We start from the raw sequence: 24,584 nt of genomic DNA, 5'->3' as shown, positions 1-24,584 counted from the left end.
TATTATTATTATTATTATTATTATTATTATTATTATTATTATTATTATTACGCTGTAGATTTACACATCCTAGTACTTGGATAGAAATACAGGATACTGGAGTCAAAAGGTTAACATAAAACTGTTATTGGGACTTGGACAAAATGGTTGCCAGAAAGATGTAAGAAACAAGAAACCTGAAAAGTCAAGGATACCTCTTGCAAAGAAGTTTCTATAGGATTCAAAAGGGGTGGAGATATCAGGAAGGGTTTCAGAAAACAGACTCACAGAAAGGGGGTTATTGGCAAGGCGGCATGAGACTGGATGGCTATAAGGCATAAGATGCATGATGCACTGCAAACTGAATGCCAGTGGATTTTCCTGGATGGATTTGGGTGCAGCAGAGGCTGGTTTAGTATATCCAGGATATCAACTGCATTAGGATTTTAGGACATTCTCATTTCCATTCAAAAAGTGGATGTATGCAGCCTCTCCTAATAATGAAGCATCATGCTCTTCCTGGTTAGCCCTCGCCAACTTTATAGATACAGAAATGTAGAGATGTAGGCACAAATTTGGGAAGAGGCATCTGCATCTTATACACCCCCACCCCCCACCCCCCACCCCCAATTTGATACCAGGTTCCTCTTTGAAAGTTGCTACAGGGTTGTAAAGAGAAAGCAAATGACTTTTATGAGTGTTCAAAAGTCAACTGTCATCCCTGAGGCTCCAGTTTCTTTCAATGGAACAACATCTCCTTTGACCTACTGGAATGTAGATTTAATAACACTGCAGCCTGAATTTGGCAGACTGGAAAAGTTTTTTAACTACTGTGCATTGTAGTTGTGAGTATTAGCCAGCAGGCAAACTCCATGGTCTACTAATTATTTATTTAAAGGTTATTTTTAACTGTTCTTTATCAAAAAGTACTTTTGTCCCTCCACATTTGCTGGGTTTGGGGCACAGGACCCCTGTGAATGTGGAAAAACTGCAAATAACAAAAACACTATGTTTTTACCTGAGAGAACACCTCTCCAGGAATTTCTAGGTCCTCCAATGCAACTGTGGTCAGTATCTTCCAGACACTGGCCATAGAATTGCACTGGAGGAGCTACAAATGCCTAGGAATCTCTTGATTCTTCAGTGCGACTTTTGGTTAAAGTTGACCATAGAGTTGCTTTCGAGGACCTAGATATTCCTAGAGAGGACATAATAATAAAATATGTGAATAATCAAATCCGCAAAAGTCAAAGTGCAAATGTGGAGGGATGAGTTATTTAAAAATTGCTTTCATACAATCAGCTGCAAGCAGCAGAAACCAGTAATTGCCTGTAGACTTAAATTCTAACAAGACACAAGAGAAAAGGAAAGGTTGCTGGGAAGGAATGATGATGAAAGCAGACCTGCTTCACACCACATGCTTCTCTGCTGTAGCCTCTACAAATGGCTGGTGGTGGTGATCATTGAGGGAATAGCATGATGGAGGACCATGCAATATTGCTCAAAAATCCTAAGGACACAAATAATAAGATGCTCTAAACAGATATAGTAATAGAGCAATATATAGATTAAATAAAGTTCCTTTGTATTCTCAGCGCCAGTATGGTGTAGTGGTTTGAGCATTGGACTATGACTCTGGAGACCAGAATTTGATTCCCATTTGGCCATGAAACCCACTGGGTGAGCTTGGGCAACTCACATGTTCTCAGCCTCAGGGGAAGGCAATGGCAAACCTCCTCTGAACAAATCTTGCCAAGGAGACTCTATGATAGATTCACCTTTGGGTTGCCGTAAGTTGGAAATGACACCACATGATACTTGAATGGGCTATATGCAATGCACTGTGGAACCTGAAAACATTGCAGAGAAGTGTATCTCTTTTTTCTAACAGGACCCAGATTTCCTTCAAGAGCACCCTTCTGATGTCTTGGACTGAAATATAAACTAATCCCATCACCATATTCAGGAATTGGAATCTGCTAGATACTTCTAGAGTATTGGTAATAAAGAAGGTAAAGATTGGCTCTTGCTCATTTTGAGCGATGCTACTTTAGGCCATTGTTAGAAGTACTTGAATATCATTTCCTGATATTTTGAGCCTCTTCATCATCAGCTAAAGAGGCTCTTCATTGCCATTCATTCTGAAAGCATCATGCTGATTTATGCTGTCTATGTGTCTTATCCAAAGACATGATCACACAGCAGGAAGATTTTGGCAATACGACTACATGTTGATGTACATCTCTCTCTTGCATTTTAGCAACACATCAATCACATGCCTTTCACAAACTCATGCTAATAAAACTCTTTCCCATTAAGCATCATCATACAGTCCATCAACACGTATAGCCAGATATACTTTTTAAAACACACATGCAAACCCTTCTAACACTTCTGCTGTTTCCAAAACAGCTATAGCAAATCTTCATTGCAAATTGTCATAAATCCATACATACTAAATTTGAGTATTTGGAGAACATTCTGGCAGGGAAAGGGCCAGTGAAACAGCATGTGCTATTAAAGCTTTGTAAAAGCAGATGGCCTTCTAAAGCAACTGTGAAAGAGTACCTTGAGATGGCGAGGCCCTTAGAGGAAACACATTTCCTCTGGGACATCATTAAGTGATCACATTGCTTTCCACACAGTTCCATGTAACTGACTCTTTGCCTTTCCCACTTTCCCTAGAAACAGATTGTAATGATTGTAGGCACTTCACAACAGAAAGAAGATGAAACAGCAGAAAATCTCAAGAATACATCTCCCCCCCCCCCTCTTCTTAAAGGACTTCACTCACACTGATAATTGATACGACTCAAAATGGTCTCCTTCTACCACATCACAAGATAGTGATTCTTAATCCAAGTGTGCTTTGTTCTTTCTCAATGATTTATTTATGGACTTATATTAACTTACATTAGAATCCAACACACATCAATAATTTGAACAGCTAGAACACAAGTATTGTGTTAATATTATTTTCAGCTGATGAAAATAACTATAGTGTCTACAAAAAGTAACCTCTACAAAGGTTATATATCCAACAGTGGCTTATTCCAGCTATCATCCACACCAGAGGGAATTTAAAAGGCCACTTGTTCTATAAATTAAAAATTACTGCTTTATAAGGACTAATGATGCACTCAGTAATGACCATATAATAAACAACACATATGAAGACTACAGGGAGATTCAGCACCTACAAAAACAAAAATACACACATTTTGAGAAAGAGGTTTTATCATGCACCAAATGCATACAAGGGTGGTTCACAGAATGAGATGAGAGAACTAATCACTCACAAAAGATACTGCTGAATGCTGTCAGTCTCAAGTTCAGTTGTTTTGCTAAATCCACTGAGGACATCAAGAACCATCATTTGCTGCAAAGTACTAGTCAAGAATGGAAGCACAGTTCTGCCTTGTATGGCAATAGCAGAAGAGGGGAAATCACACCTACCAAGTTTGCACCACTGGGTTAAGAAATGCAGAGATAATCACACAGTATTATTTTCAATAATAACTGTAACAGTATATACAGTCATAGAATTGGTAGAGACCACAAAGGTCATCCTGTCCAACCCCCTGCTATGTAGGAATACATAAAGCACTCCCTACAGATGGTTATCCAGCTGCTCTTTAAAAACCTCCAAAGGAGGAGACTTCATCACATCCCGAGACAGCTTATTTGACCATTGAACAGCTTTTACTGCCAGGAAGTTCTTCCTAATGTTGAGGTGGAATCTTTTTTTCCCTGTAGTTTGAATCTACTGCTCTGTATCCTAGTCTCTAGAGCAGCAGGCTCCATCCTCAACATGACATCCCTTCTAATGTTTAAACATGGCCATCATGTCACCTCCTAACCTTCTCTTCTCTGGGTTAAAAATGAGTATTTTAACCCTAAGCCGCTCCTCATAGGACATGGTTTTCAGACCTTCCACCATTTTGGTTGACTTCCTCTGAACACAATCCAGCTTGTCAATATCCTTCTTGAATTGAGGTGCCCAGAACTAGACACAGTATTCCAGCCAAGGTCTGACCAAAGCCAAATAGAGTAGTACTATTATTTCTCTTAATCTGGACACTATACTCCTATTGATGCAGGCTAGAATCACATTGGCTTTTTTGGCTGCCACATCATACTGTTGGATCATGTCCAGCCTTTGGTCTACTAAGACTCCTAGATCCATCTCACATGTACTCTTGTCAAGCCAGGTGTCACCCATCCTATATCTGTGCATTTCATTTTTCTGCCTAAGTGCAGTCATAGATTTCCATTACCGATAGAAGAAAGCAGCAGTACTATGCTTCAGCTACAACTACCTTCTTCTGTATATAAGATTATTGGGGTTCCCTTTGAACTACAAAAAATGAATGAAAGTGCCACTTAGGAAACAGCTTTAATCTATTCTATTTAACCAGCAGCTGTGGAGAGAAATATAATTTCATTCAAAGACTAGTAATTTGATGGTAATCTACTTTTCAATGAGGATTCTGAATGCCATGTATAAATGCTATATATGCATATACCCAGATAAAAATTTATTCTTCACTCCAGTGAAAACAGTCACAGTTCTGATGGGACCAAATTGCTTCGTTTGTATTCAGTGGATACAGAGCCATTATCAGTAACAAAAATATCAGCAGGCATTTTTTAAAAATTCTTCTACCTTGTTTAATCAGCAGCTACTGTATCAAGAACTCGGGTTTTCTAGCCTTTGTAATTCTAGCTAAAATTTGGGAGTTCTCTTTTGGTTATATGCTTTTAGTTTTAACATTTGGGTATTAAACACATTTCTGTTTTTTCCCCATATTTTTGAGTGCTTATCCTGGTTTAGTTTCAGCTACTAAAACTGTTATGCTATAACAAGTCCAAGTGCCATGTCTGCAAAAACATAAGTATTTTCAAAGTTTCACTGTACAGCTCTAACTCCAATGATATTGCATATATTTGCACTTCACATACAAGGAGATTTTCAAAGAAATTTACATAATAAAATACAGTTTCCCATTGACTTTCCTGCAGCCTAAGACAGTTCTGTCTTTCAGTCCCCTGGGACAAAGCACCTGAAGCTATGTGATACTGCAGACTTCCCTTTTTGTGGATTGAGAGGAGGAGAACTACTCCAGAGGTCCTCTCATGACCAGCAGCTGAAAACATTCCTGTCATAGCTGTCCCATGGCAATCATACATGGTACTCAGTGCAAAATAATATGGGGGCAAGCTGGGTGCAGACTAGGAGAGTCCTGTTTCTCAACCATACCCAAAGAAAGGAGGGAACCCATGTCACCCCTGCAGCTGGTGCATATATTTTCCCTCCAGTCAGATAATCAATGGGAGAGAAAATATCTATGCCAGTTATCAATCCAATTGGAGAAGAAGAAGAAGTGAACAAAAATGGGGCAAATGGCTAAAAAGCTGCCCCTCTCACCTTTTGTACTCTCTAGTACATGGTCTGAAAAATATATGTTTGTGTTGAGTGGAAATGTGCTGCCATACATTAGAAGACTTGTTTTGTGGCGTATGCAAGGAATTAACAAACTGTTATGGGGCAGATCAGAGATTCCTTGAAAAGAAGGGGCTTTTAAGAGAGTGCTGTATTTTTAAGACCTGTACTAGTTTTTAAAACTGTGTTTAATCATTTTAATTGTATGATTTTGAGTGTTTTAAAATTTTTAATAGTTTGATTCTAGTATTGATTTTTGTAGGTTTTTAATGATATTTAAATCATTTTAATTTGTAAGTGTCCTTGAGTACCAATCTTAGAGGAAAGATGAGATAAAAATAAAGATGAGGATGAGAGTAGTAGTAGTAGCTGCAGTAATAACCATTATTCTAGTAAATACATTGTTATTGTTATTCTAGTAAATAAATACATTACAAACTTATACATTACATGAGATACAAAATAACCAGAAACCAGAATTCCTTAGATCATTATGAGAGTACCACCCAATGAAACCACTTCAGATTAAATTGGCTGTTTAGCTGGACAAATGAACTCTCCAAACTACTCTATTCCTTAGCAGACCACTAAGAAACACACCTGGAGGCTGGGAGAGGCGTTGGGAATTAGTCTGTGTTGTTCAGCCTAATTAGGCACTACAGATCAGCCAAGTCTCACAAATGAAGAGCAGGTGTTATCTTGCATTAATGGAGAAGAAGTCGAGAACGGTGTTCCATGGGCTAATTTATCTGTTTGATTTTCCATCTTAAAAACTGGAATTCCTGTGAAGAGTTAGGAGTCTTGAATTTCTCCTGTTTGATTGTCTTGTCATCTGCTACCGAAGGGAGGAAAATGCACTTTGGGACTGTGAAACAGACATACAGTACTTACTGATGTTAGTAAGGATGTAGTACAGAATGAATACAGTGAGAAATGAGTAATTGGTGTGTGCTGCTCATTGGTGCATTTGGAACTTCAGCTAAGAATATAGTGTGGCTAGTTCAATAAGTAAGCTTTTACTGCAACATATGTTTTAATGTACATATGCACTCTCTCTTCTCATCCACTCCCCTGGCATAGCTGCATGGAGCACAGAAGGTTTTTTTGTATTTTCGGCTGGCACATGTCTGAAAACTAAACTGCGGTTAATCTAAACCAGGCTTTATTGGGGAAAATCCAGCTCCATAAACTAAGGTCTGAATGTGGTGTGTATCCATTAAATAAGAATAAGACTAAACATTTTTTGTCTCAGTTAGGACATAAAACTAATCAAATATAGATAGCTTCAGAACTTTTCCCAACAGGACTCTAGTGACAAGCAGTGTGTAGATCTGAGGCTCACCCAGGTTTCTTTCCATGATGCTGAAGCCCATTTTGGCACGCTATCTAAACAAAGACCAGTAAAGCAAGCATAAGATTCTCAATTGGCTTACAGTTGTAAACCGCTTAGACACTTTTAGTTCAGTATGAAGCAGTATATAAATGAAGCTGTTTGTTTATTTATCTGGGGAAGAGAAAAATCAGGAATTTTTTGATGAGTTCCTCATATGTTTCTTTTTACAGCTTCCTACATGGAACATTTTAACATCTATCTGCCTTGATTTGGTTGCTATCTGTATTTATACGTTTCAATCATGCATTTAAGGACTGATAGTTGCACTGTTCTTATATATTATAACATTGTGCCCTTACCATTGAGGCGGTTCAATTCGGGCCACCACCCCCCTGAATGAAGAAAAATGCAGGATCCCTAGTGAAGCTAATTGAATAGCTTATTGATTTTTGTCCTTCCTGGCCACTTATCAAAGATCATAGGCAAAGGCTCCAAAGCGTGTTTTTTAAAATTCTCAGAAACTGAGAGCTAGCTTACAGAACACAGTTCAGAGATGTTCTTCGACCTTGGAACAATGGCCTAAATACACCTAACTGCTAATCCCAGCTAGAGAAGCCTCATTGATCAATATGATTGAAATAGTGTCAACTGACTATTCAGCATTGATTCATGGATCTTCCAGTTGGGACTAGCAACTGGATTTAGACCACAGCAGCTGTTCAAAAATCCTTCGCCCATCTGACCATACGCATTGAAGCTGCATGACCACACTGAACAAAACAAAGATACAACTTTTATTTCAGGTTTATGTTGTTGGACATTTAGCCTTACTGGCCACTCTCGTATGCTCAATGCCCACAATTATCTTAGTTGTAATCTAAAACCTCCGATTCCTCACTCCTATATAATATCTCCATGTCTTAACCTCCCCTTCTCCCTGCGCCCTAGGTGAGTGGGCAAGACTGAGGGTATAGTCGTATGAGATTGGACTGATTTTGTGTTGTGTCTTCAGGTCTACCACCCATTAAGTTGGTTCAGTACAGAAGAGCCATACAGTGCACTTCTGAACTGGAGGGCTATACCATCCATGCTGACTTTGAAGCAATGAGGGGGCACTGTTTGAATATTTATACACAACCAATTTTGAGATCAGGTGATGGCCCTAATCTAAGTGGATAGAAAATGGGCTGAGTCATTATCCAACCTCCCCCATAGTTGTGTCCACTCTTCAGCTCATAACATACTAGAAAATCAAATTGTCTAAGTTCTACATTATGGATCCATATCAAATCACGCTGTATATCACACTACTGTTTATTTACACATGGGCGCTCTTATCAGTGGGCTTCCAATCTGTTAATTTGACACCACATGGATCAGCACACACCATATTAATCAATGGTAGTGACATGAACACGAAAAAGCTGAAGCATGTGCATTCACGTTGCACAATAAATAACCACGAATGGAATGTTAGCCTTTCTGGAGGTGGGACTGAAAACCTGCGATATCGAGGGCCCACTGTATTCTATTTTAGCTGCATGGCAACGTTCTATGGAATCCTGGGATTTGCAGTTTAGGGGGGGCATTTGAATTCTCAGCCAGAGAGCTCTTGGGCTTCACTAAACTAACCTCAGAATTCCGCAGATGTCTTCATGCAATTAAAGTAGAAGATAGCATTATAATGGTGTAGTATGATAAGATCTGTCTTCTAGGCAGTCCATTTCTACACTTGTTGAAAAGCTTCTAACAAACACAGAGCTTCTTCCAGATGAGATGCCAATATTTTGACAGTTGTTTGAGAAAAGAAAAAATCCACACTTAATTTATCTGGAAATGTTTAAGTGGTTTTAGTTAGTAAATCCAATTTACACAAGATGTTTTTGTACCTCTGACCGATTTATTCAAAATTCAAGTCTAACTACACAGTGCCTAATTTCAACTATCCTTGCTGCAACCCACCTTATTGAGGAACCCATACCTATGGACAGGCAGTTGAAGAGAAATGCACAAGTTATGAAAGTAACCCATGGATACTGGGGGCCACTGGAGAAAACATAAATTAGAAAATACAGTTTTGTTATATATTCACTGTCTCCATCACCAAGGAAATCCAGATCTGATCAATTTGGAAGTGTGTTTCTTTACAGCTTAGTGGTGCTCCTGGATCCATTGCTCCAAATAACAATCCAAACTGTAATGGCCTGAAGTGCCAATTATCTGCTTTGGTTGTTGCACCAGCCATCCTTGTTCTTAGGGTGGAAGACATAAGATAGTGGTGTGGGAGCAGCCACCAAATGACACTCTCCCTTGTTCCCACCAAATGAGCCTGAGAAGGTGAGAGGCAGAGGGAGGCTTCTACAGATAATCTCAAAATGATGGGCTCATAAAGGGAGATACATCCTTCAAATAGCCTGTGCCCAAGCCATATAGAGCTTTATAGGTCAAAAACCAGAATTTGAATGTGCCCCGAAATGGACTGCAGCCAGTGGAGATGGCAACAATGTGCCTTTTTAAAATTTATTTCTCTACCAAAAAAGGCAGCAAAAAACAATAACAAAAAACAAACAAAACAAGCTAAAAATCAGATCCTTAAAAACCAACTTCAAAGATTCAAGGTCACATGGGATGTAAAAGGGCAACAATGTGCCCTTTAGCCATCCCCGTTAATGTGGCTGCTCTTTTGATCACCTGAAGTTGCTGAGCACTTTTCAAGGCAGACCCATGTAGAAAAACTTACAGTAATCCAACAGGATGTATGTGTTAAAGGAGTCTTAACAAAAATGATTTCTTCAGCTTCATATTTAGGGAAGAAAAAAAATGTGCATGCACTGGTAACTAGAGTGGTATTCTGCAATGCACTGTACACTGGGTTACCCTGTTATCAAGTTTAAACTTCATTTGTGCAAAACATGGCAGCCGACTGGTAACTGGTACACCAAGGAGTAATCAATTACATTAATATCAAACATATCTACTGGCTTCCATCAGTTTCTGGCAAAGTACAAAGTGCAGATTATTACCTTACAAGCCTTACATAGTTTAGGTCTATGGATCACCTTCTCCAGTATAATCTGCCGTATACACTCAGTCCTCTGGGGGACATTTACTTTAGGCAGCCAGGATTGGCTGGCAACTGTCATCCAGAAAAAATTTTTCTGCTGCCAGGTCTTTACAAACTGTTGAAGTTGGGCTCTTAATGCTGTGTTGTGTGGTTTTGGAGTTTTTTAAAGGGGCTGTATATAATTATTTTTATTGTTTTTAATGCTTTTATATTTTAATTGTTTTGATATATGATTCTTTAATTCTATATTTTATACTTTCATTTAACCATTTTAGTGTTTTTATCTGTATTGTTTTAAAGGGGCTCTACAGACCGCCCAAAGTGGCTACCCGGCACTCCTTTCATGCCAGATCGGGGCCACAGCAACCCTACACCGTGACCTCAATTTGGCAGTTTGCAGGTCTCAAAAGAAATGGCAAAATTCTGCCTCCTTTTAGAGTGGTGAAAAAACTGCCCTTGTTTTGGCAGCAGTGTTTTTTTTGCATTTCTTTGGTGCAGTGCTCTACATGCTGTGCCAAAGAAATGGGCAGAGTCAGGGCATAGGCTATTGTTATCATGCTCCCAACTCCATCCCCCTTTTCCCCAAATTTAGTCCTCAAAACAAGTGGCTATTTGATGTCATTCAAAATAGTTCAAATTTGAACCTGGACAATGTGGAAGGACTGTGAACTACCTCACAGAAGGATGCACATGCATCTGAATGCAGCTCCAGAATACTTAGTTAAGTTTAAGAAAATGAGAAGAAGTCATAAAGACATCCTCATACACACAGAGACACAAACATAGCTCCAGAAGAAGGGAAGAAGAAAAAATATGTCACGTTTCTAAATTAACAGTAAACAAATATTGCAAATACCGACCTCTCAGCAGTGTTAAAAATGGATTTCTCTGTTCCCCTCTCCCTCCAAACAAGTTTAGAAACAGGAAAAAGGAAGAAAACATAGGACTATATAGTTCAGAGACATCACACAAACCCTGTTCAGACTGTGCAAAGGAAGGTAGAAAAACAGCAAAACCTTCCCAAACGTGATCACTACTCACTCTACCACCCCAATCTTTTGTTTTGTGTTATGTTATAATAATATAATAATAATAATAATATAATAAATAATAATAATAATAATAATAATAATTTTATTAGATAGACCGCAGCCGCAATGATAAGCGGTGTACAGAAATTGCAATACATACAAAAAAATTGCTAGCCCCTCCCCCTCAAGATGGTGGTTGGAGGAGGGCTCTTTGTTTCCAGGCCTGGCTCTCCCCCTCAAGATGGTGGTTGGAGGAGGGCTCTTTGTCTTCAGGCCTGGCCTCTTCTCCCCCCTCAAGTGTGGTTGGAGGCGGGGCTCTTTGTTCAGCCAGGCCTCTCTCCCTCAGATGGTGGTTGGAGGAGGGCTCTTTGTTTCCACGCCTGGCCTCTCTCCCCCTCAAGATGGTGGTTGGAGAGGGCTCCTTTTCTTCCAGTCCTGGCCTCTCTCCCCCTCAAGATGGGGGTTGGAGGAGGTGCCTTTAGACATTTCAAAACTTACCACACTACACAACCATCTGTATACGGGAGCGGGGAAACACTTTTGGACTGCCCCTAGGCTTCCCCCAGCATACCAAAAATTCCCCTTATTCCACACTGACCAAAAAAAACACTGCATGCTTGGGGTGGTGCAACTTCTCTGGGACGTTATTTGGTCACACACAGTCTGATGATTCACGTTGACTGCTCTAGTATTCAGGTTTGGCCAAAACAATGCACACCAACCCTAACCATGGAAGCAACCTGAACATACGAGAAAGAACGTACTACATCTGCTCCTGCACCCCCGCTGGAATATGCTGCTGAGAACAGAAGCCTTGTGGATTCTACTCCCTGAAGGGTTACATCTTGAACATCTTGAGCTATTGCAACTGATCTGATCTTGGATAAGATATCACTGTCTGCTTTCTCATTTCCTTTTTGTTGCTATATATAGAAACTCAGTTAAGTCACCTCCATCACAGTCATGTTTGGAGTCAGGGAGATGATTTATTCACACATGGTTTATTTATTCACACATGATTTATTTGAAGGAGATTCAATCTGTGTCTAAGGCTGCAATCCTATACTCACTTACCTGGAAGTACAACCCACTGAATTCAATTAGATTTTCTCCTGAATAAACAAGAATAGGACTGCACCATAAATGGGTTTCTTGTCTCTTTGCTTCATATATGAAAACATGCCTTTTAGTTCTAGCTAATCCTATGGCTCTAGGCTGATTTCAGTAATATAGTCACAGTACCACTAAGTTGGAAAGGGCCTTGGGATCACATAGTTTACCTTTCTGCTTTATCTGGCATTCAGAAAAGTGCATCTCTGGGGCTCAGTCTCTGCTTCATGGGTGGGTAGCCAAAGTTTGGCTGGAAGCCAAAGTTTGATACCCAGCACCCACTGCAGGCTATATCTAAATCATATGGCAACTTCCCAGAGGACCTTTTCAGCTGCCGCTCCGAAAATGTGGAGCGACCTGCCGGAGGAGATTTGCCAAATTAGAGACCTTTAAAAAGGCGATAAAGACGGATCTCTTCTGGTGAGCCTTCCCAGACTAACCTCCAAAATGAGAACCTGAACTGTTCACCTACCCACTGTCTCTCCCTATGACCATTCCTGTAAATATTTTTCTGTGCTCCTAATTTTAGCTGCATTCTCTATGCGACTGGGTGTAATGTGTGATGCTGCTAGTGTTATTATATAGTATGATGTTTTATATGTATTTTACCAGAAGGAGGGAGGGCTAGGGGATTGAGATCATGTTATTATTGTTTTTAAATGTTATATTGGACTGTTGTTACCCACCTAGAATCTTGAAAGGGAAATGTGGGATATAATTATTATTATTATTATTATTATTATTATTACTACTACTACTACTACTACTATTATTATTATATGTGGCAACCTCTCCATCTCCAATCATTTTTTTAAACATGAAATCAAAACAGGAAGTCACATGAAGACTAGTTTGGTTACCACCTGCCTCCAACATACTTGTAAAAACCCTATTTTCCAGCCCAATATAATCATTAAGCCCCAAGAGAACTGAAGGTACTGAGGGCCATGGGCCACAAAAGAGGTCTATCTGTATAAGTGGCACATTGATTATACTGTACCCATCTCATTCTGTTTGAAGAGCTAATACTTAACAAGTTTATACACGTTTGTTGCTGGCACTGATAAATCTTGAGGTAGTTTGCAATTGTATTCAAATGAATGCATTTTAGTGATTTGCATTTTTTTTTAAAAAAAATTAACTTATCTTGTGGAGGCTGAACATAACCAGACCATGATTCTTGAGAGTCTTAACCAGTTTAGTATTACCATTTTATCGACTTCACCTGCAAAAACTTTCTTTTCTTTTGTGCATTTGCATAAAGCTTGGTAACATTTAGTGCTCAGTTTCTACTGCTCCAGTTTTAGGTTTCAATTCTTTAAAAAGAGATTTAAAAATAATTTGAATGTTTAACTATGTCATAGTAGACACCTCAGTGAGGACTGGATGAACATCAGAGTATAAGAAAGGGTATTTCTGTTGAGGACAGTTGCCTTCCCCCAATCCCTTCAAGAAGCTTTGAGAAACAGAGAGTTTAATCTAATTGTTCCTATACAGTGCTGTTAGACACTCACAATATAAGGACTGAACACGTCAGTCATATCTCTGCACTAGTTTGATTATTCCTAGCATGCTATATTTTCGTGCTATATTTTTTCTAGGTGTTATTTTGTTTCCAGGCACAATTCAAAGTACTGGTTATGTCCCATAAAGCCTTAGGTCCAGACTATCCCAAATACCATATCTCCTTATAGGAACCTGCCCAAATCTTGAGATCCTCAGAGAAAGGCTTCCTCTGGGTCTCATTAGTGATACAGGTATGCATGGTGAGAATGTGGAAAACAGGTACTCCCAGGTAATTGCTTGCAGACTGCAGAACTCCCTCCCATAGAAAGGACTGGATAGACCTTGGTCAGGTTTTTTTTTTTACCATGGGCAGATAAAGACCTTTTAATTTAAAAAGGCATTTGGTGACTAAAGGTCTTGTAAAGGAGGAGGTTGTGCTTTTGTTTTTTATTGTTATGTTTTTTAATCATGTTAACATTGCTTTAAATTACTAGTTGTTTTAATATCATAGTTTGTTTATTTGGTTTTGTTTAAAACTTGGCCATAGTGGGCTGGGGTGTGTGGAGCTATGCTCAAGTGTTGACCAAAGAATGTTCTGACTGCTGTTCTGCCAGTGCACTACTTGTGTACTGAGGTATTGGATACCTTTCTATGTATGCTTGGAGAAAGAACAACAGGAACTGGGAGAAACAACATTTATATGTGAGCTTGGAGAAAGTCACAGTAACATCCAAACAGAATTCTGGCCATAAGTTTTGTGTGTGTGTGTGTGTGTGTGTGTGTGTGTGTGTGAAATAACAAAATCTAGGAAGGAGCAAATTGGAAGAGGCCAGTACTGCATCTGCCTTTGTAACTAAAGAACTGTTAAAGCAGTAAGAGAATTCTCCAACTGCAATATGTCAAATGGAAAAGGTGTTGTAATAACCCCGTTTCTATTTGACATATTGCAATTAGAGACTGCAATAAAAAGACAGACATGGATTCACATCTCTACAATGCAAGTTTACATATTGTCCAGGCCTATATGATGCTGGCATATAAAAGGGCCTAACACATATAAAATATGGATTTGTGTAAGGCTTCTTCACACATGGTAGGTTCCTGATTATTCCCAGGAACCTGATGAATACTGCTCTCCACCCCAAGCCCAACAGAGGTTTGTTTGAACATTTCTATAGCCAATCAGATTCTCTGAAAAACAGTGGTTTTCAAACTGGTATGCATTCAAAAAACAAGGCCTCATGTTCAGAGTTCATCCACACTATTTGCAAGGATCAAAAAACCACGAAAACCTTCTGCTTCTGAATGTTCCCACCCAGCCATGCAGCCTCTGTCTGTTCTTATCCATCCCTCATAGTTGCTGGGTTTGACAACAGTTTGCTGTTATACTTGAAGCAGCAAAATTCTTGCTTACTAACTAGGATCCACTGTGAACTGCTGATAAACTGTGCTGACACCACAACAGGAGCACAATCTGGCAAGAATAATCTGGGCCCTATGAATTGTAAAATTACTTGAGTTGGCAGATTTATTGCCTGGAAAGACTGTTTCAGTTAGTGCAGTCTGCCCTTCCCTTATTCAGGGGATCCGTTCCGGATCCCTCCACGCAAAGGAAAAAAACATGGATGCTCAAGCCCCATTCAAATGAATGGGGTTTGTGCCTGCGGAGGCACGGCGGTGGTGCACAGGGCACACACCGCGGGAGCACTGCCATTGTTTCCTTCTGGCACGCGCCTCCCTCACTTCTGTCGCGGCTTCCAGTGTATGCTGGAATCTGCGTAAAATGCACCCGCGTATAACGTGGGTGCACTGTACCATGATGAATGCAAAAGGCCAGTTCTCAGAAAGCTGGGTCCTGCATAAGGATAAGCATCAGCTTAAAAGTGACTGCCTTGCTTTGTTCCTTGTTCTCCTAAGTAATGGCAATGACTAGTTTTACTGCTTAAGAAAGCCTATGAATATTTAATAACAAGCTCACAAATCCATTTTCTTAGCTAAATATGTACTAAGCCAACCTGACTTGTGTGTTTTGCATCTCAGATGATGGGAAATATTTTCCAATTAAATGCAGGACTTGTTTTTTGGCCAAGGAATTTTCAGATAAAAAAAAGTTTGTCAACATGCTGTTGGATTCATTTGGAAGTCACAAAAGAACTGGAAATCCTCCTTATTACAATGCTCTGGGGATGGACAGAATCTGAACCTTCATACTTCTCTTACATTCTTTACCCGCATGGCTGGACAACAAAATTGCAGAGACCCTGATTCAGCAGCCCTGCTGCTCCATTGCACACAGAAATGCATACTCATTGCTTGCTCATTCACTTCAGTTTCAGGGAAAGTTCTTTACATACTGTAAGTGTTCATGAGCAAAGCATTATTCGACATTATAACATTAGCAGGAGTGGAATCAAAATATGCATTAGCATGCTACCTTTGGGCAAAAGTAGCTCATCTGTATCATTTCTTCTAACCAGATTTTGACAAGTCCAGGCAAACAACAACCATAAACCATTCTCCTTAACAAAATGGTATATTTGTAACAGAAAAAAACAACAACTAAGTACCAGTCTCAGAAATATTACCCGCAGTAGTGATTAGAGTTTTCTATGTCAGTGGGGTGGGCAATGATTCTGTTCTAGGATTTATTCCAGTGTTTAAATAAGGTATCCAAAATATTGAACTCTATGCCCCAAACAGGCTCAGCACCTTGGACAGCTAATTTAATGTTCAGAATAAAACCCAGGAGAGATTTGCCATACCACTGACATGGAAGCCACTAGCCACCACTGATTACCAGTTCTTCATATATTTATACAATGGACAATGTCTCAATTTGCCCCACCTGTTCACAGGATTCTGGGGAACTTTTAGGAAATGGGTGATTCTGCTGAAGGTGAAGCCTGTTTAGCTCTCATTCGAAAGTCTGTTGCTTAAGAACTGACATCTGAGTCTGCTCGTATGAGTCCTTAGTCTGAGCTATCCAGGCTGGTGCTGTCCATGGTGCTACTTAGAACATAACTTGCCTTGCTTTGCCCTACTACAAAACTGAACTTTGTCTTGTTTTGCAGTTCTGGCTGGGACCTAAGCCCATATGATAAAATAGGCACAGGCAGCTGCAATTCTGGCACCCTGCCACCTGCTTGTGGTCTTGATAAGATGAGACAGGGTGCACCTGGAGCTCACCCAGTGAAACCCAATTTCAGATTCAGGCTTCTGCTTGGATATTTGGGAGCCCCCAAACTGTCTTGGATCTCAGGCTTACCAATACATTTCACTACTCTACCACAGATCTGCAAAAAATAAATAAATTACTATTTGGACTAGTAGAAGATTCTGGGTTTTGTAGTACAAAAATAAACTTTTCCAAGATCTGCTCTTTTGGCTCTCTTCAAGTTTAGATACTGCTTTTTCTTGTCAAAACAGAACCTAGAGGGATGGATTTTTCAAAGGGAGAAAGAGCAGCCAGGAGAAAAGGACTTAACTCTTCTCACATCCACTACATTCTCTTTAACATTCCCAGCTGCTTTTTCTCCATCCCATCTTTCAAACCAGAGCTTGTGATAGGAACTAATTTCTCCAACTGTGGCTGGGGAAAAGCATCTGCTGCTCAGGAAAGGAGGGGTGTTGAACAGGAGCAGGGCGAGTTAAGTGCTCCTTCTTTCTCTGCAGGATGCCATGGCAAAGAAAAAGCCACTGCTAGACTTTGAAGAAACATACAGCAGAAATGTGTAGCTCTCAGGTGTTGAAGCAAATGTCTGCCTTCCCAGGGAGCTCTCGCTCTCTCTTCCAGGTTCGAAGGCATTCATCCCTGTTTCCTTTGTCTAAACATCCAGTGCTCAGGTCTGTTTCCACTGAAATCTTGGTAAGAGGCCTGCAATCTCACAATCTAATTAGAATTAGACACTGGTATGAGTCCTGATCTGCCTAAGTACCCTAAAGGCACCAGGATCCTGTCTGATTTTGGAAGCTAAGCAGGGTCAATCCTGGAACATGTATGGGAGACTACCAATGAAGACCAAGTGATGTAGGCTGTATTTCACAGGAAGAAACTGGTAAGCCACCTCTGAGTATTCCATGCCTAAGAAAATCATATGAAATTCATTTGGCTGCCATAAGTCAACTGGCAATTGGATGGTGTATGCAGGCGCACACGCACACACACATCCTGGTATGAGCTCAGTGGAAAAGTGAGATTATCTTAAATTTAAAAGCCTTCATGATGGGCTACTTACATGATAATGCATATATTACTTCACTTACTATGTAAAGTCAAACCTGTTACATTTGATGGGTCCTTCAAATTCATTCTGCTGAGTTGGGCCCTGGATATTTACTGACAGTATCACTGTCAATGTGAGAAGTAAAGGGTAACAACAAATATACACATAACCCATTTAAGCTTCAGTGATAGCTATATTGCCATTGCTTTTAGGAAACAGAGTGTGTATGCAATGGCTGAAATTGGAGGGAGATCAATTCATGGGACAGCTGTATGTCCTCTTACATCTCCATCCATCGTTAAGATCCTGGTATGGGGCCAGAATGCCACACCATGTCAATGGAAAGCAAAATAAAAAGAATGAAAAATGAAAATGAAATTAGAGTTCAAGCAGTACCTGTGACAACACTGGGGATTTTTGACAGGAAGCTCTTGACTGTTCGGATGGGCACGCCACCTGTTTTGTCATCCTGCATCCTTGTAATGATATCTTCTATCTGGGAAACAAGCAACAAAAACAACCAAAAATTACTCTTGGAAGCCAAATGACTGACTGTAGAGATCTAGAATGTGAAAAACATTTTGAATCTGTCCACAAACTTCTAGCAACACTTCAGCAACTTTCTATTTTGTTATAAAGAACTTTGTCCAAAGGAAGGAAGGAAGGAAGGAAGGAAGGAAGGATGAAATGATTGATGGAAGGAAGGCCTGAGTTGAGAGTACAAGAGAAAGATGATGGTCACATATGTGGGTGAGATTACATGTGAAAAGATAAATAGTATAGCTGTTTACAGAACCCATGTAGCAACCTGCCTGGGTCTTGAAAGGATTACATTACTCCATGTGGGCAAATTCAAAGACATAGCCATGTTAGTCTGGAAAATAAGTATGCAAATAGATCTTATAGCACCTTTGAGACTAACTGAAATAAAGAAGCTGGTAGCATGAGCTTTTGTAGATTTTAGTCTGCTTCCCATGTATCTGAGGAAGCAGACTCAAGTTCACAAAAGTACATGCTACCAGCTTCTTTCTTTCACATAACAAGTTTGCCATTACACAACACACAGATCTCTGTGTGTGTGTTTGTGTAAAAAGCATGCAGTTCAAGAAATAATTAAGTACAACATTATACAACCTTATAAACAACAGAATCAAAAGGATTTTCTCTTGTACGTGCTCTTTGGTCCATGAATGTGCAAGAACATCCCTGGATGCACACCCCTCCCTCACCAATAGCCTTTCTCATTGAATCACTCTATGTAGGAAATATATATTAGTGTGATTAACAAACAAAATTAATAAATTAACAAAATGTTTTTGCTTCTTCAGAATTTATTTATTAACTTGTGTTTGTTAATCACACTAATAAATATGTATACTTTTAGTTATTAGCCGCATCCCTCTGGGATCAAAAGTTCTGTCTGAATTAAAATGTGTTTGTTTTTTAAATCAAGCCTTCAGGTGACTAAGGATTTTATTCCACTTGTTCAAGAATTTCTGAAAACTGTTTTAACCTTTTCTCACTTGTTACCTTCTTTATTACATTTTAGCTGGTTATCTTTTACTATTTACTGCCTAGCCTTCTGTGAACCAGAGGGTGGGAGCAGCCACCAAGAAAGTCCTCTCTCATACCCTCACGAAGCAGGCCTGTAATGGTGGTGGGACTGAGAGAAAGCCTTCTCCTGAAGATCTTGGGCTTCTTGCATGACCTTCTTCTAGGTGATGATCAGCACTTTGAATTGTGCCCAGAAACAAACTGGTAGCCAGTGGAGCTATTTCAACAGGGAGTTATATGCTCCCTGTAATGTCTGCTGTTGGAATCCAATCTTATAAGAATCCACACAGAGTTCAATCTTCAAGTAAGAGCAGTAAGTTTATTCACCCATGAGCTACTGAGCACAGCCAGTCCCAGGGGAGTGAGATGAGGAAGAGACAACAATCAATCCCTCTCCAACCCTCTTAATAGTATATATACACTACAGGTGATATCACTAAGGGCTGTGTCTTAAAGGTACCTTACATCACACTCCCTATAACTGGCCCCTGACAATATTCTGGCCACCACATTTTGAACCCACTAAAGTTTCTGAACCGTTTCCAAAGGCAGCCCCATGTAGAATGCATTAGAATTGTCCAAATGGGATTTATCAAGGCATGTCACTGTGGCCAACCCTTTTTTCCTGGCCCTTGTCCCTCATTGGGAATACAGGGACTTTTTCTTCAAGTGATTTGCCTCACCCAGTTGCCATGGTGGGAATGGCTCCTGCCAGGATCTACTTGACAGAGGAAGAATTGGCAGTGGCGGTGGAAGCAGAAGCCAGGGTGGCCACTGTAGCACCAGGGCCCATGCTATAAATGGATGAATGGGTAGTGGAGCAGCTTTGTCTTTACTTTCCTCCAAAGAGCTCAGCATCCGGAGGAAATCAACCAAGAATGGGAGGTGGCCCAGTGGAGTGAAAGGAACCACTGTTGCAGTGAGATCTGTGCTTGCCTCAAGGCAGCAAATCAGGAAAAGTGTGGCAAGGGCAGGGGCAGGATTGATATAGTGACATTTTTCTAATGGTGTCACCTGGTGAGGTCCACACTCCCTGCATATCCAAGTGTTACACCCACATGTAGTACAATACATATGGAGTGCATCAGGTTTGGGAAGGTTATTCTATATTGATAGAAATGTAGAAATTCTGTAAAGACATACTCCATCATTCTGATGGCCTCCGATCTGCTGGACTGCAACTCCTTTCATCCACACTCTGCATGACTACTGCAGTCTATCACTTCTGGGAAGCATCAGACTGCAGGAGGCTGTCCTAAAACATAAGCTTTCTAATTGCAAAACCCCAATTCATTGTTTTGCTGGGAGTTTCCATGGTTGGGTCTTAGTCGCTCACTATCTAATGACTTCAGTTCACCATAATCACATTTTAGCAATGCCTTCTAGTAAGCTTATAATTGAAATAGTGTCATTGCTGTGCTCCAAATACTGTCTCTGGAGACACGTGGGTGATGATGACTCATTATTTCAAAGCTTTGCAGTACATCATGTGCAAGCCTTATTACTGTCAGCAACTTCAGTCTGAATCTTCGAGGTTACATAACAACCCTGTCTTTGTAGTTACACATAAACATGCATATGTATATTATTGTCAGTGATATTATTACTATCATATGTGAAGGAAGGGAAAAAAGATGGTAACAAATGTGGCAATGTGGAATCCTGTTTGCTTTGGAAGCTCATTCTGAAAATATTTGCCACAAGGCATATAATGCTAAAGGACCTTTTCGAAGACCCGAGAGCTATTCCCATCTCTTCTTGTCAACCACAGTTTGACTTTTCTTAAAAGGTAACTTTACTCAAGGCTTATCATTTCTATAATAAATGGAAAAATTATAAAGCAGACGAACATTTTACACAATGGGGGCTGAGGTAGAACTTAATCCACAGCTGTATGCTAATGCCCTTTAATTCTTCAGACATATCATCAAATAAAAGTCTGTGTACGTGTGTACGGAAACATGCACATGCGCATAAACACACACACATCTCAGCTCTGGCCTACAGTCATCCTGCTAATCAATAATCCTGACTCTCAGAACTGAAATCTGGACAGAACTGGATTGAGTGCTTATTCCTGTGAGGCAGTGGTTCTCAACCGTCTTAATGCTGCAACCCTTTAATATAGTTCCTCATGTTGTGGTGACCCCCAACCATAAAATTGCAGTGTCTTGGTTCCTAAGGTGACCCCTGTGAAAGGGTTGTTTGACCCTCCAAAGGGACCGCGACCCACAGGTTGGGAACAGCTGATGTGAGGTATTCTCTCTTCTCTGTGTGTGTATTTGAAAAGCCAGGCACACATATATCCATGCCAAGTGGGTGGATTGCCATCTTTAATGTCACTGGGTTTTCTAAAGAGGGCTAAGTATTCTTGAAAAGTCTGATTTGGACACAGCAACACATGCCTTAGTCACACCCATTTGGATTATTGTAGTGCACTCTGGGTAGGGCTGCCTTTGAAACATGCTTAAAAATTTCAATTGGCCCAAAGAGCTGTAGCCAGACCACTGATTGGGTCAGTTATAGGCAGCATATTAATCCTTCATTACAACAACTATAAGCCTAGTGGACTGTTTTCAGGAGCAATTCAAAGTGTTGGTTGTGATCTTTAAAATCCCATTCGGTTCAGCATCAGATGATCTGAAGGACTGTATTTTCCTACACAAGCCTTCCTTGACTTCAAGATCTTTTCTCTATCATACCACTATCATGGATATATTTGATGGGAATATGGGAGAATGATTTCTCAATAGTTGCTCTAAAGCTTCGGATCGCTCTCCCTAGGGAAACTAGGATGGTTTCTTTCTTGCCATCCTTCTTCTGGCAAGTTTTTTGGTTCAACAGGCTTTCAGGAATTGACTGCAAGGGATTTTAATACTGTGCTGTTTTACTAACTTTTATCTTTTGTCTTTTATGATTTAAATAGATAGTTTTAACTGCAATTGAAAATAACTTTTTTGTTTTTATTTATGTCTTAAAAGCACTTTTATTGGTATTTATTTTAATTCTTGTAAGCCACCTTGAGTCCCAGTTTTATAGAATAGGCAGGATAGGAATGATTGAATGAATGACTGAATGAATTATTAAAAAAATGGTGATGTTGTCAGTGATTTCTTGATCAAAAGTTAAATAATATTGTTTTTACAAAAGAGTGAAGATGCTTGCAGCTCCTTAAAGGCCAACACATTTATTCTAGTAGGAGTTTTTATCAGCTAGAGTCTACTTCATCCGAAGCAGCTATCCTCCTGAGTTGGCAGGTGTATAGGGCAAACACATTATGCACAGCATAAATGTGCCATGAAACCCCTATGCTAAGTAGGTGAGAAGGGAACTGCACTTTAATGCATATCAAAGGTATTACATTGGGGAAGATTGTCTTACAGTGTCACAAGATTCTGTTGGTTTTATTGCACCAGAATGATAATGGCTTCTCTCTCTTAAATGCATTTAATAACTGATATTAAGTATGTTTGACCAAAGGCCCCTTCAATTAGCTTTTAACAGAAACCTAGAACTGTCTTCTCCTATTCAAATGCAGATTAATATGATATGAAAGGCAAATGGTGGGCAAGATTTGAAAGGCAAATAGATAAATTATTATATATATCAGCACCCAAAAAAGAATCGGATGCAATACTGAGTTTTTCAAATTGTAAAGGAGGTGTGTGGGCATGCGGTTGGGAGGGAGGGAGAGAGAGAGAGACTGAAAAATTGTTCTCCTTTGACAAACTCTTAATAGGTTGTAGAAGGGACTACCAGAAATCCACTGCCTTTCTGTAAAAATGAAGTTTAGGAGCACGTGTTGCCTTGGAAACAACCAGCGTTTCTGGTATGTTACTTCATTATCCTTCCATAAAGGTAGGCCAGTCTTCACATTATGTCACTTCATGTAACAATGACTGAAACAATAACATCTACAGGAAATGAGGTAAGCCCTGGGAAGCACACAAACCACCTGCTCTTGACTGTTCATTCCCATTACCTTTTATTCATTTACAATAGATATTAAAGCATAATATTAAAGTGATACCCTTTGTAATAGCAACCAAGGCTGCAAAATTAATGGGCGGCTGTGGAGTGAGTGGGTTATGGATAACAGCTCAATATATAATCCTAAATCAAAACAGTTGGACTGAATTTGATTGAAATTAAAGGCATGGGGGTGGGGTAGGTAGGTATCCATACAACCAGTTCTGACAAAAGGCTAAGTCTGTAGGTAGGAACAGCTGGGAGATAAACACATAGGCCTGTTACAGACTGCCAAAATAAAGCTGCTTCGGGTCTCTTTGGAGGTATGCTATTTAAATGATGCATGGGTCCTAAGAGTCCGGAGGTCGCGCCAAAGCCACACTCCATTCCTAAGCACTGGAGTGCAGCTTTGGTGCAGCTTCTAGATTCTTGGGACCCATGCATCATTTAAACAGCATACCTCCAAAGAGACTCGAAGCCGCTTTATTTTGGCAGTCTGTAACAGGCCATTGTACTGCCAAAGCCCACTACACCTGACTTTTGGTGCAGTAAAAAGGATAGGTACACTAGGTTGCTTTGCAATGAATGACAGACTGTAAATAATTTCCTCAAAAGGTTAAATAATTTTACATCTCTACCTGGGCTTGTTTTTTGTAATGGAAAAGCAAATGTTGGTCATTTAAGTATTTCCTTTCCTGCAGCAGTGGACAATCTTTGCCCATTGACTAAATCCTTTTTTCTTTTTCTTTTTTGCAATAAGAAGGCCAGTGAAATCTGCAATACTATTATTATGAAATTTGTATTGACTAGATATATTATAATGAGTGAACTTTATATGGGCTTTAGTTTTAAGTTGTTATCCTTTCCAAGACTCTAGGGAAGGGTGGGTTTGAAATCTAATAAATTAGAGGGTTACTCTTCTTAAAAAAAAACTCCAATTAGGCTTATTGTATTAACTTGCACCACTTCCTCAGCATGAGAATTTAAGTGTGGCAGGGCTGCATTTGTAAGAAATGACACTTTGAAAAAGCGCAGTATCATAGCTACCACATATTATAAAGCATTGGAGGGGGGGGGCTGCACCAATCAGTCCTCATACAGATTAACAAAGCCACACCATATGAAGACATTTTCCCATCAAATAGCAAATGTTCCATTAATAGTCTGTTTCCTTCCCTCCACTTTTTTCTTCTTTTGTGTGTATTCCTGTATCACGTAATGCAGTGTGACAGGTCATTTCATGCATCATTTAATGCTATACATTGCAATCTCCCATGGCCAAAATTAAGTCTGAAAATTGGCAAAAAGCAGATGTTGAAGGAGTGTGCCCTTTGCACTGAATACAGAGCTGAATTCTGTTTACCAACACAAA

At 39.8% G+C, this 24,584-nt stretch overlaps 1 protein-coding gene across 4 annotated transcripts in view; it reads right to left on the bottom strand.

Moving 5' to 3' along the window:
- Positions 1-24,584, bottom strand: part of RGS6 (regulator of G protein signaling 6) — a 316,927-nt gene that overhangs the window by 119,168 nt on the left and 173,175 nt on the right. For all 4 annotated transcript variants that reach the window (XR_006101395.1, XR_006101396.1, XM_042445284.1 and 1 more), the window contains exon 3: positions 18,086-18,185. Coding sequence is in view for 2 of the 4 variants with exons in the window: in XM_042445284.1 (XP_042301218.1) it covers positions 18,086-18,185 (100 nt within the window). In the remaining 2 variants the exon portion in view is untranslated. The remainder of the gene's footprint in view (positions 1-18,085; positions 18,186-24,584) is intronic.

This window comes from Sceloporus undulatus, chromosome 1 (genome assembly GCF_019175285.1).
Source record: "Sceloporus undulatus isolate JIND9_A2432 ecotype Alabama chromosome 1, SceUnd_v1.1, whole genome shotgun sequence".
NCBI lineage: Eukaryota > Metazoa > Chordata > Lepidosauria > Squamata > Phrynosomatidae > Sceloporus > Sceloporus undulatus.
The sequence above is the reverse complement of the archived record's forward strand: the minus strand, read 5'-3'. Positions and strand labels throughout refer to the sequence as shown.